General features: G+C 35.8%; 3 protein-coding genes across 3 annotated transcripts in view; 2 read left to right on the top strand and 1 right to left on the bottom strand.

Annotated features, from left to right (window-relative positions):
* The window catches only part of LOC117121248 (protein PML-like), a 7,305-nt gene extending 4,257 nt beyond the window's left edge, over nucleotides 1–3,048 (top strand). The window contains exon 2 of the mRNA XM_033266382.1: nucleotides 934–3,048. Coding sequence (XP_033122273.1) covers nucleotides 946–3,048 — 2,103 coding nt within the window. The 5' untranslated portion in view covers nucleotides 934–945. The remainder of the gene's footprint in view (nucleotides 1–933) is intronic.
* A 1,737-nt stretch (nucleotides 3,049–4,785) lies between these two features.
* Nucleotides 4,786–7,225, bottom strand: LOC117121192 (NADH dehydrogenase [ubiquinone] 1 alpha subcomplex assembly factor 4-like). Its single transcript, XM_033266309.1, has 4 exons — nucleotides 7,124–7,225; nucleotides 6,203–6,366; nucleotides 5,533–5,633; nucleotides 4,786–5,121 (listed from the first exon to the last, which is right to left on the bottom strand). Exons 2-4 carry the CDS (start codon nucleotides 6,321–6,323, stop codon nucleotides 4,810–4,812), a joined length of 534 nt encoding a protein of 177 aa, XP_033122200.1. The 5' UTR covers nucleotides 6,324–6,366; nucleotides 7,124–7,225; the 3' UTR covers nucleotides 4,786–4,809.
* Nucleotides 7,226–10,770: 3,545 nt separating this feature from the next.
* LOC117121183 overlaps nucleotides 10,771–12,074 on the top strand; it is a 7,815-nt gene continuing 6,511 nt past the window's right edge. Inside the window, exon 1 of the mRNA XM_033266299.1 lies at nucleotides 10,771–11,560. Coding sequence (XP_033122190.1) covers nucleotides 10,813–11,560 — 748 coding nt within the window. The 5' untranslated portion in view covers nucleotides 10,771–10,812. The remainder of the gene's footprint in view (nucleotides 11,561–12,074) is intronic.

The following is a 12,074-nucleotide window of genomic DNA, read 5'->3' as shown; positions in this document are numbered from 1 at the left end:
ATATATGGCTGTATGACAGTATATAGCACTATGTCACCAAACTCAATAAAGTGCCGAAATATGTATTTAGTCATCTAGCAAGAGTGTTTCTAGCATTGCGTGCATGGTGATGTGGTGGTATGACGAGTGAACGATATACTTTGTATTAGAACACAATTAGGCAAAAAGTACATAATTTTCCATTACTACTTAGTACTTTGGTCTCAAACAAGGGAGGGTAATAACTCGCAAAAAATTTACACCGAAAAAATTGTAGTTATTCTATCTATATCAATGTACCCATGAACAATATCCGCAATGTACGAAAATCAAAGTTTCCCCAAATTTGTAAGTGTTATATAGAGTAAAGGTAAAATACAAGCTTGACCAAACAATATCTTAAAGTTTTAATTGGTTCTTATGTAGTTTTGTAAACAGTTACGACTCAAGAGATTGAACCATGGAGGTTTGAAGTTCGTAAATATGTGCTAAATTATAAATATTTTTCTATTTTCATTAAACACAATTGAACTTGGTACAGTAGTATGTATTTATATACGTATTTATGTATGTATGTAGTATGTATGTCAATGCGCCATGAGCGTCTGCGACGGATACCGGTACCGGCACATTATAAATGTCCGTTTATTATTATTATTATTAATTATTATTATTATTATTATTATTATTATTATTATTATTATTATTATTATTATTATAATTTTTATAATAATAATAATAATAATAATAATTTATTATTATTATTATTATTATTATTATTACTACTACTTCAATCATGAAATAAATTATTAAATCATTGTGTAACTTTTAAAATAAAATCGGTATTATAAGCTGGAAATATTTGTATTATTTTCCCTCTACTGACATCATTATATACCAAATGTAAACCTTTTCCTAACTAAAATAAAATTACAGTATTTACATTTTTGATAGGATGATTTCAAGATGGCTACCAGTTCGGAGTTGAATCAGTTTCTGGAATATGTTGATGAGAAGGTGCTAGAGTGTACCATATGCTTTAAGAGACTTCAAAATCCCAAATCCCTCAACTGCCTTCATAGTTTCTGTTTGACGTGTCTGGAAGACTGGGTTAAGACAAAGGGTAAGCTGACATGTCCAACTTGCTCAAAGTCACATGCCATTCCAGAGGGTGGACTTCAGAAGCTTCCACCAAATACTTTTCTGAATAACTTATTTGAAGCTATTGAACAAATTGCCAAAAGAGATCAGAAAAATTGTGTTTGTGGAAAAAAACAAGCAACATATTACTGCCAGGAATGCAGACATTACTTATGCAAAACTTGTAGTGATTGTCACAAAGTATTTCCTGCATTGGCAAATCATAAGCTCCGTACTGTAGAGGATGTAGGATCAATGACTGCACAAGACTTTGCATTGTTACATCCTCCGCTATGTTCTCTTCACAATAAGTCTCTGGAGTTTTACTGCACAGATTGTGCAACTCCAATCTGCATAAATTGTACTCTTACGGAGCACAAGGTGTGGGAAGGAAAACACAAAGCAATCAGCATCTCCGAAGCATTCCAGACTTTTAAAGAAACTTCGGCAAAATTGGAAGAAGCTGCGCAACATTACACAAACAAATTAGAAGATGGTCTCCAATCTGTTAGCCACAATGCCACAACTTTTGAACAAAGTAAAAATACGTGTTTGAGAGATATTGACAATCATGTGCAAACACTTATAAAGACCATCAAGGAGAATGGAGACAAGATGAAGAATGAAGTAGAGGAAATGTATGAAGTATATACAGCGACATCTGATGCACATATGGATGAATTGAGAACAATCTTATCTGATATAAATACAAAATTGAGTTTTCTTAACCAGTTGCTGAAGAGTAATGACGCAACAGCAATGCAGTCAAGTGAAACAGTAATTACAGCACTGAAGGACAGAATCAATGAATTGCCAAAAACAAAGCCAAGTGATAGTGCACAAATAAACTTCTCTATAAACGTACAGCAAATTTCCTCACTATTAGAACATGATATTGGGATTGTAAAACAATCAAAGTTAGTGAAAGAGAAATCGGACACGGACACTGAAGATGAGCAATTGCAACAGCATAGTTCTTTCGAAGTTGCTGTTAGCAAATCATTCAGAGTTAAATCAGACAGTAACAGCGAGGTAGAGAATGAACAGTTTACTACTGAAGTTTCAGAAACTGTATGTGATGCAGTTGGAGTTGAGACTGAGAGTGAAAGTAGATCATACAGTTACAGAGAGGTGAAGGCACAGCCTAATGAATTTGAAGAGTTAGCATGTAATGCAGTTGAAGGTGAGACTGAGAGTGGTGTTATCAAACCATTCTGGGTTAGACCATACAGTAGCTCATACAGTAACATCAAGGGTGAGAGTGAACAGTTTGAAATTACTACTAAAGTTTCAGAATCTGTATGTGATGCAGTTGGAGTTGAAAATAGTGACAGTAGATCATACAGTTACAGAGAGGTGAAGGCACAGCCTAATGAAGTTGAAGAGTTAGCATGTGCAGTTGAAGGTGAGACTGAGAGTGGTGTTATCAAACCATTCTGGGTTAGACCATACAGTAGCTCATACAGTAACATCAAGGGTGAGAGTGAACAGTTTGAAATTACTACTGAAGTTTCAGAATCTGTGTGTGATGCAGTTGGAGTTCAGAATAGTGACAGTAGATCATACAGTTACAGAGAGGTGAAGGCACAGAATGAAGTTGAAAAGTCTCTATGTTATGAAGTTGACGAGTCTCTATTTTATGCAGTTGAAGGTGAGACTGAGAGTGGTGTTAGCAAACCATTCTCAGTTAGACACAGTAGATTATACAGTAACAGCAACGTAGCGAATAAAGCGTCTACTGTTGAAGTTGCAAAGTCTGTATGTGATGCAGTTGAGAGTGTTAGCAAATCCTTCAGGGATAGGCCTAAAAAAGAGTGTAGCCCTGGACGTTCTGGAATACATTATCAGAATTACTCAAGGGCAGACCAAAAACAAGCGCAGACGCTTGGTTATAGAAACCAAAAGGGAAAAAAGATTTTAAAAAAATAACTTGTAGTCTGCTTCGAGCTGAGATTTATACAGGTTGTTGTGCAAATGTAAATGTTTGAGACTCAGTGAGAATCAATTGACTCCTAACACAATGATGTCATTTAAATGACAAACTACAGTAACAACCCTGTGTATCACAAGTATAATGAAGATTTTCAGTGGGGTCCTTCTGGTGGTGATTGGGCAGTACACCAGGATACAATCCCTTACTCTTTTCCGAAGAGTGTACTGCATTCTTAAACATGGGCCATCCACGGGACCAATGGCTTATATAAAAGGTGCACTATTGTAACTTGTATTTTAGCCCTCTAGCTGAAACACAAGGAGAGGTGGCGATGGGAATTGAACCGGGGAACTAGAGATCTCCACGGTTCAGCGCACAAACAACGGCTACCACCAGATTAGTCAACTGAGCTAAGCAGCTCTCTATGTATATACATACTGTATTGTCTTCTGTTAAATTTTGTTTTTCATTCTTGTAATTACAGTAGTCAGTGGCAGTCTGGCAGATCTAGGATTTAGCAATGGGGGTGGATCTGTCTCTTATACACATCTAGATGTGTATAGGTGGGGGGGGGGGAGGGGTGGTTTTGGGAGGGGAATCCCCTCCTATTTGAGATTTTTTTGGAATTAGTAGACTGCTAGACGATCTTAGGTGGCATCTGAAAAGAAGTAAGCTTAAAATAGAAAGTGTATGTTTTACCAGAAGCAAATTATAAGGAATTTTATTCAAGCACTGTTTCTACCATTATTTGGGAAATAATGGTATGTATGTAAACATAATAATGTATACATTGTATATATGGTTTTGAACAGAATTGGTATTTAAAAATGTACTTTGGAGATATTTGTAGAGCTTTAGTGTTTATTATTAACCTGTCAAGAAAAACTTTGTGTTACTTAAGGTACAAAAGGTGCAAGTTTTTCTAGTTATAGAAAAGAAGAATATTGACTTGCATGGTGTTTGATGAAAAATCTTTGTGTTGTACTGTATGTGTCAACTTGCGTATAATCATGTCTTTTGATACTTACATTTAATTTATATAAGATAAGATAATCTATGCCACATTCCGAACAAGTGAACTATGAAAATACAATCTTGATGAAGCTTGTTATCAAAATTTTGATTTATCTATCTACCGTATAATTAAAAATAGCAAATTATTTATTATCACATAAAGAACGTTGGAAAGTGTTAAGTACTTGTTATATTTTCCTCAGCAAATTTTCAGTGAGGGCATCTTTGGGTGCAAGATTTCCGTAGCAGCTTGCAAACTTCCCCCTCCCACACATGAAGAATGAAAAAAGTGATGCCACCAATGAACGATTAAATTGTCGAGAGGAAACCAGTGTTGATAATTATGATGATAGAAACAATAAATAGATGACAAATAAATTTGTGGTATGGCACACACTGAGTGCAATAAAATAATTATATTTATAGAAATTCACTGAATACTCCAAATTAGAGACTTAGATCCAGGCTAACTGTACAGTATATAGTAGTATTGATTCACAGGTACTGTATACAGCACATGTACTGTTAAGAACTTAAAATTAATTTCTGTACAATAATGTTGCAATTATCCAGCTAATATTTGTTATTAATCGCACATCAGTAAATTTTTAACTGTTTTGATCTCATCTACTGTAAAGCACTGTCCAATTTCTCTTGCAGTTGTGGTAAGCAGTACAATATTTCCTCAATGCTGATTGGAGTTTAAGACCATGTAACTTTAATCCAATAAACAGTCATAAAAGTCAAGTGGTCAATTGTTTCCTTTCATTGCCCGGTAGTGAATCTTTGGACTCCATTGATATCACCTTAAAAGACTGAAAATACTCAACAATGTTCTGAGTATCAATCGGATTCAGTGAGTATTCCTGAGCTAATCTTTCGACTGGCCACTCGTTTCTGTTTCTCTGGTGCTTTGCGAGTAACTCCAGTGCCTGCTGTACCGTTAACCGTCCTTTGGGTACGTGTTCAATGTTTTCCCACAGCTCGGTTTGCTCGGGTTTTTGCTGTCGATCAGTTGGCATCAGCCTTGAACCAATCTCCTTTGACTTTTCAAACTACAATAAACCAATATTAAACACATAATTAATTTCAATAATCAGCTTATATTTTATGGGAGCCCTATCTGTGTTTACAAATACAATTTTGTATTTTTTTTCTCGGTCCGCAACAAAACTGCTATGATGCCGCATGTGGCCCATGGTCGCACTCTGCTCACCCTTGCAATATATAGTAACTTGAAATTACTCCCATTGGGGGCTTGTCAATGGGATGGGAAGCCTCAAATATTGAAAAATAATAAGTGCAAGCTTATGGTAACAGAAAATTTAAATTACTGTAACCACATTAAAAAAAAAACAACTTTTCATTCTAATTTATAGATTTGCAACAAAAAAATTGAGAGGATCTCGTTTTAAAAATTCAATAAATTATTGAAAACAAAAAATTGATATTTATTCAATACATACCTCTGGGTCATAGCCAGACGAATCAACGTTTATTCCCTGCAGCATGTTCAACAAATTTACATCTTTCTTTTGAAGAGTTTCTATTGGAGGTAACTTGGAATCTACATAAGAAACAAAATAATACTGCTTGTGGTAAAATATGGTAAACCCTAGTTTATTCACGTAAACAGATCACACTGGTAATTAGGCCTGTGTGTGTACCACACTGGAGTATCATTAAGCCGGTCTCACAAATTATGATTTAGAAGGGGCTTGGCGCAGCGGGAATGATTTGGTTTCCCAACCTCGAGGTTGGGAGTTTCAATCCATCGCTGTGCACTTCACTTGTGTTTATGAGCAAGGCACTTTATCTGCAGGTAAGAAATTTTGTGATTATGGTAGCTCTAGATGGCAGGAAATAGCACTCTTAGACTCAAAATTTGAGTAGAATTTTCCTTTTTTTCTCAATTTTTTTTTTTTTATTTTGAAAAGTTTGGGGGGAGGGGGAGGGAGCCTCGGGCCGGCTTGGCCACCCCCTCTTAAATCCGCCTATGATTACATTACCTCACACCTTCCCCAACTCCCACACACCAGACTATTTTAGATTGAGCATGTTATAAGATTAAATATGTCATAAGAAAAAAAAATTGGAACATGCGAGACTGACTTTAGACAAGCAGGCTAAACTAACCTTTCTGTGTGTCACGGCTCCCAGGGTGCTTTGGGGCAGCTTTTGGTTTTCGATCCAATACCCGATGCGCTCGGTTCTCAACATTATAATTTTGAACACCTCTTCGCAATATGTTCCCCATGCTTTACTTAAAGCAAGGCTTAGTTCGCTCTTGAATTCAAATTCTGCAATGAAAATAAGATAATAAATTAAGGCTTTGGTATTATATAACAAAACAGTTTGAAAATTTTCAGCTAAGTTTAAACACAATTTTGTAAAATTTTTGACCGCACACTACGATATTTCTTAGCACACTGACTGGAATGTGGCTTGAAAGCTACACCGATTCAGGGCATGTGATCATACAGAAACGAGACTCTATGATTGGATTGTTTGCAGGTTTTTGGTAGCTTGTGTTGACCACTATCTCTCTTCAGTGTTGGTTTGTTCACCCCAAGTCACATGTTCGCCATACAGTATTGTAAAGTTCATTTTCTGAAATGCACGGACGGATTTCTAGGCCAAATTTTTGCGTGGAGGATACATTCTCCCTGCAGACCTTACTTTTTACAGTAGTGTGGCCCCTGCCCTGACTGTGTGTGAGAGTGTTGTTGGACCCCCTTGTCGGCAATTTCTGAAGTCTAGATTGCGGGGACACCCATTTTTTTAATATATCACTCAGGCAAATACCAAACAAAGTCCAACGTTAACTTTCGACAAGTTTTTACTGGACTTCTAGGCTGGGGCCTAGGCCTATAGCCTAAGTACTATGCAGGTTATGCGGCCCTACAGAAACTAGCCTAGGCCTAGGCCTAAGTCGAAATGTACTAGGCCTAGCCCATCCTCCTAGCCTATGCCTAGCTTGGCCTAGGTAGGTAGGCTAGGCCTACATTCTTACTAGGCCTAGCTTTAGAGTCTGGGTGTCTAATCTGTGTAATTTAACCCCAAAATAGGCTTAGACTGTAAGTAATCCAACTAAAAAAGGTCGAGGCCCAGGCTGATAGCTACAGTGGTGACCCTCGTTATAAACCATTCCTACTCGGACGGTGCCGGCCGTGAGCGAACCCCTTCTCGATGTTTTTATACCGGGCGAGGCTACGCAGCACCAAAAACATTGAGGGCGCCAGACTGATATAATGCGTTATCAGCTCATTTTTCCAACAATCATCATCTTTATTGTCATTTGTTTTCATTAGTCATCATCTTTGTTTGTCATTTGAGGCTGAATGAAATTTGCTACCATTTTAGCCTCTACCTTTCTTAGAAAACGATCATAAAGGTGATCTTGAAAGATTGACCTAAGTAAGAACTGAAATCTGGTTAGATTCATTTAGAGGAAGTTTGGAATGCTCGAGTGTATTTTATTTTAATCTTTTTAAAATTTACTATGATAAATGTTCTTGTTATTTTTATGTAATTTTTAGAATGTTTTATGTGTACTGGACCCTCTGAAAGAACAGTACTAAAGACGCACGATGCGTTTTTTAGGATGACTTTATTGAAGGCGTGCTTGACGTTCTCAAAGGGCGCCTTCTAACAGCACAAAAATATAGAAAATTGTAAACGCTTTCAATAACCAGCCTATAAATTAACATTATTATCAACACTATTGAAGTCCTTAGGAGGTCAGCTTTACCCACCAGAACTAAAACGGATGTATCCAAGACGTGTGAGGTTCTTTATTTTAGCCCATCACATATTTAACGTAAGAATGATTTGCCACTTCATTACATTAGATTATCCTTGGGGATAATGCATAGAAACTTTGATTCTTCAAAATGATTAGAAATCAAATTTCACTTAAACTGCAATTTCGTAAACAAAGTTGAAATTCAACAATGTAAATATATGTAAAAAAAGTACAATAATTCACTAGTATAAAACAATCACAAGTATAACATGTAACTGTAAAAAAGTACTAGGCCTATTTAAATAAACTTAGTAACATGAAATTATTATTAACATACATTACAGAAACAAAGAAATAATAGATAAAATTATAATTATAAAAGAAAGTGCCGTATTCAGTCCTCTCGCCAGGAATTATTTCAGAAAATGTTGTCCACAAAATTTAAAGGGTGGTGCGCGAACCTTTAAAGGGTGGACACATTTCACTCGATACCTCTAATAAAATTTATTACTGCAAACAATACTGTATATGCACTTAAATTATGAAGAAACGGAAACTACTCATGAGAACTAGTACCTACAAGATGGAATCTTAAATATGCAAAAATACGTAGGCCTACACTAAGTGTTGATGGGGCTAAAATTTGAACATTTTCAATCGTGGTATAATTTCTTCTATAACGCTCAATATACAGTAGGGCCTACCGTTAGTTGTCAATAAAACTTTCACTAAAGAAGCAAATATTTAGCATTTAACCATTCTTTTCTTTTCTTTCTTTCATGTAAGAGGCCTAAATGTTGTTTTATCAATCACAGTTCATTAAAAAAAAAATGGACACTTTATACTAAGCATTGCGATCGGCACGCATGTACGGTACTGAACGCGCCCTATCATGATTCTACTCAAGCCGACTATGGACCTCAATGAGTTCACACGAGTTTCCCGCATGATTAAAAATCGTTAAGGTACTGGCTTTGGTCTTGCTCCCAAGATTAAAAATGTTATTCTTGTTCATGAATATATAAGGATTCTGTTTATAATAATATACTTAAATGAAAGTATATAAGTAAATATAATGTTACAATTATGTTATTGTTTATTAAAGACTACAAAAAAGACAGGAAAAGGAAGAAAAGCAAAAAGGTAAGGAGCGGCTTAGAATTGTAGCGAAAATTATATAATAATGATAATGGCTCATTACATTTTACGGGTTTGTAGTCAATTTTGGACACTATTTATCAGAGGTCAAGGTGTCAAGCCTACATATTATTTACTTATTGTAACCAGCTGCCTGGTCGGTCAACATATGCAGAGGGCTCCGACTGTTTTTGAACCAGGGCCCATTGGAACCTAGTTTTCCACTGAACAGTACATGTATGAGCCTTCAAGTTTTGTAACAATCTTTGCAATGCTGAGTTGTAGTAGGATGGACCCATTGATATAGTATTTTTCGAGTTAAAACCAAGACTGTTTTATATTTTGCAAGGATGTCTTCATAACGAGACAATCATGGAGTCCGAGTCAGGGCATTATAATCATGAATCTCTACATGCAGGATAGCGCTAGGTAGTAAAACGAATGGCTGACGTTAAAATAGTATCTTAATGTCAACAATACCAACATCTGCTAGTTTACATAATTTTACGTTGAAATATTTCTCAAAAGATGATGCGAATTATCCTGTGAATTCAGGGAACGCTTTACACCTTTATTTTGCCCACTATCTAAATTTCAGTTGTAGTAAGCGGTGCACGGTTATTGAACACTTTTGAATCAGGTATCGATATTGTTGGCCTATGTTTAATGGAACTTACTATCACAAGGCTCTGGGTTAAATCCTGTAATGTTAATGGAGTGTTCTGTACTTGGTGGTTTTTATGATGTTTGGTCCGAACTCAGTGGTTCAAATCATGTTCAAATCCTCAAAATAAGAATTTTCCCTCGAATTACTAAAACACCTAGCTTCATCATAAATAGACTTATATAGGCCTAAATGTATAAACCTCCATTCCATCCTATAAAAATATGCTCAAACCCTAATTGACGCAGGAGCAGTTCAATCTTTTTTCTTTGTGTTAGGTAACTTCACCATTTGATTTTCTTAATTGTTCTTTTATCTATAATATTGGTGGATAAGTTCTAAAAAATCTTGTTTCTAGCACATGTAGGCCTAGTATAAACAGGAAATCACCATAATTAAATCTATGTATTCTAAGTTGTTTGTTTACAACAAGAAGAGCTCAAAAAATAAATAAATGAACAATTCAAAATGGAAAGCAGGGGAAAGGTCTATAACACTAAGCAAGAGGGTTGTCCATAATGACCCTTACATTACGTGTACAAAACAGACAAGCCCCAGCGAGCGAGCATTTATCTAGGCCTAAGTAATTATTTGCGTAGTTTCATAAAAAAAAATATATATATTTATGGGCATTTTAATCCGTCCCGGCATATTCTTCTGAGGTTGTCTCCTGTTGTGTGTCTGCAGTTGTAAGTTGAGGGTATGATCATAAACGTACTGTAATGTCATAAATTCCCGTTATTGTTCACCACTCGCTCTCTGAAGGTCGTCTTAATTACCGTATGCACATTCTTACACTAATACAATCACAATGCATAATCGCTGATTAGAATGTGAGCTTTATTTTACTAAATCGATTTTTATGAATCGTATATGAAATCAATATGTTTCGACAAGTTTTTACCAAACGCTTTTGTTACATACGCCGTTTGGTCATATATTAGGCCTTAATTTTAGCTAAATTAATCGCGTACGCTACTGTTTGACGCTAGTTCAGTTTCATATTTCATCGTGGAAGTCGAAATATAGAATTTTTATTTTATAAAGAAGTTTGCTATAATGTAGTGACACAACTGAATAGGTCTGTTGGCTAAGGTAACGAAAAGGAGTTTGATATACAGATTACAACATTGAAGTGTAGGCTAATAACCGGATTAATAGTTCCATCAGACGAACTGATTCACACTATTATTTACAACAATGTCGAAAAAAAAGTTTGATCACGAACCTGTTTCCGTTTCACTTTCACAGAATGGAAATGAAGAATACAACCTGACAACTTTTAATGGAGGTATAGCAGGAGGCAAATCTAGTGAAGAATGTTTTATACAGGCATTAGATCGGATTAAACTTAACACCGATTTAATCTTTTTGCAGGAATTGCCAAATAGTAAGAATTGTTTAACGTCGGTAAATGAGGAATATTTTGCTCAAAGAGATCAAGACACAGCAATACTAGCGAAAAGGTCGAGGTTTTCAGTGTTTATGTCTAATTTCGAAAAAAAGAAAGGAAAGGATTTTGAAAACGCAAAATACATTTTAAATGAAGAAATACGTAACCGTCAGAGTACCGTATATATGACAGATAAGAAAGGACATGGCTTAGTAGCAATTTCATGGCATGGCAGATATAAGATAAACAAAACAGACAAGAAAGTCGATTTTTTTCGTCTTCTGTTATATGCTAAAGAAATAAGGGAAATCTTTACAGCTGCAGTAATCATTGGTGGTGATTTCAACTTCAGCGCGAAAACAGCATTGGCAATTATAAATGAAAAAGACCATTTTAGTTTACATGCTGCAGATGCAGAAAAACGGGAACGTGTTGTAGATTATTTTATATTTTTGCCTTTAGTGGTGTCACTATCAAAAGCAGTAGCAATTGATATTAATACAAAACTTCTGACAAACTTTTATACCATGAACGTAAACAGTCCAAACACTTCAGGTATGTAAACATAGTGCTGCCGGGTTATAGACATCGCCAAAATAGCAGGCCCTGGGGGAGGGATGCAAAGGACGCAACTCCAAATTCCAAAAGGCCCATTTTTTTTAAAAAGCTATTTGTTGGAAAGTGATCAGCTCTGGTGATTACAGATTGCTCTATATGATCATTGTTATCTGTACTCTTTCAGGCCCCTAAAAACACCCAAATTAATGAAAATTTAAATAGAATATTCACGAATTATTGGTTTTCATAACTCCATTTTATAAGGCCCTCAAAATGCTATTGTCATAGCTTCCAGGGTATTTCTCCCCTCCCCCAAACCAAGGCCCCTGCCTTTATTTGCCAGCTCTTCTAGCAGTTGATGTTTGATAACTCTGTTGGAAATTTAGCAATGTTAGCTCCAGGAATTGCAGATTGATCCATTCTGAACAATTCAATGTTACCGTATATGTAAAGGCTTACAGATATAAAGGACATAAAACGCTACAACTTTAGGTCCCTAACAACACTCAAA

Source organism: Anneissia japonica, unplaced genomic scaffold, assembly GCF_011630105.1.
Source record: "Anneissia japonica isolate Jap-2015-1 unplaced genomic scaffold, ASM1163010v1 scaffold288092_len240290_cov174, whole genome shotgun sequence".
In the NCBI taxonomy this organism is placed as follows: Eukaryota; Metazoa; Echinodermata; class Crinoidea; order Comatulida; family Comatulidae; genus Anneissia; species Anneissia japonica.
Note: the sequence above shows the minus strand (reverse complement) of the source record. Positions and strands in the feature narration are given on the sequence as shown.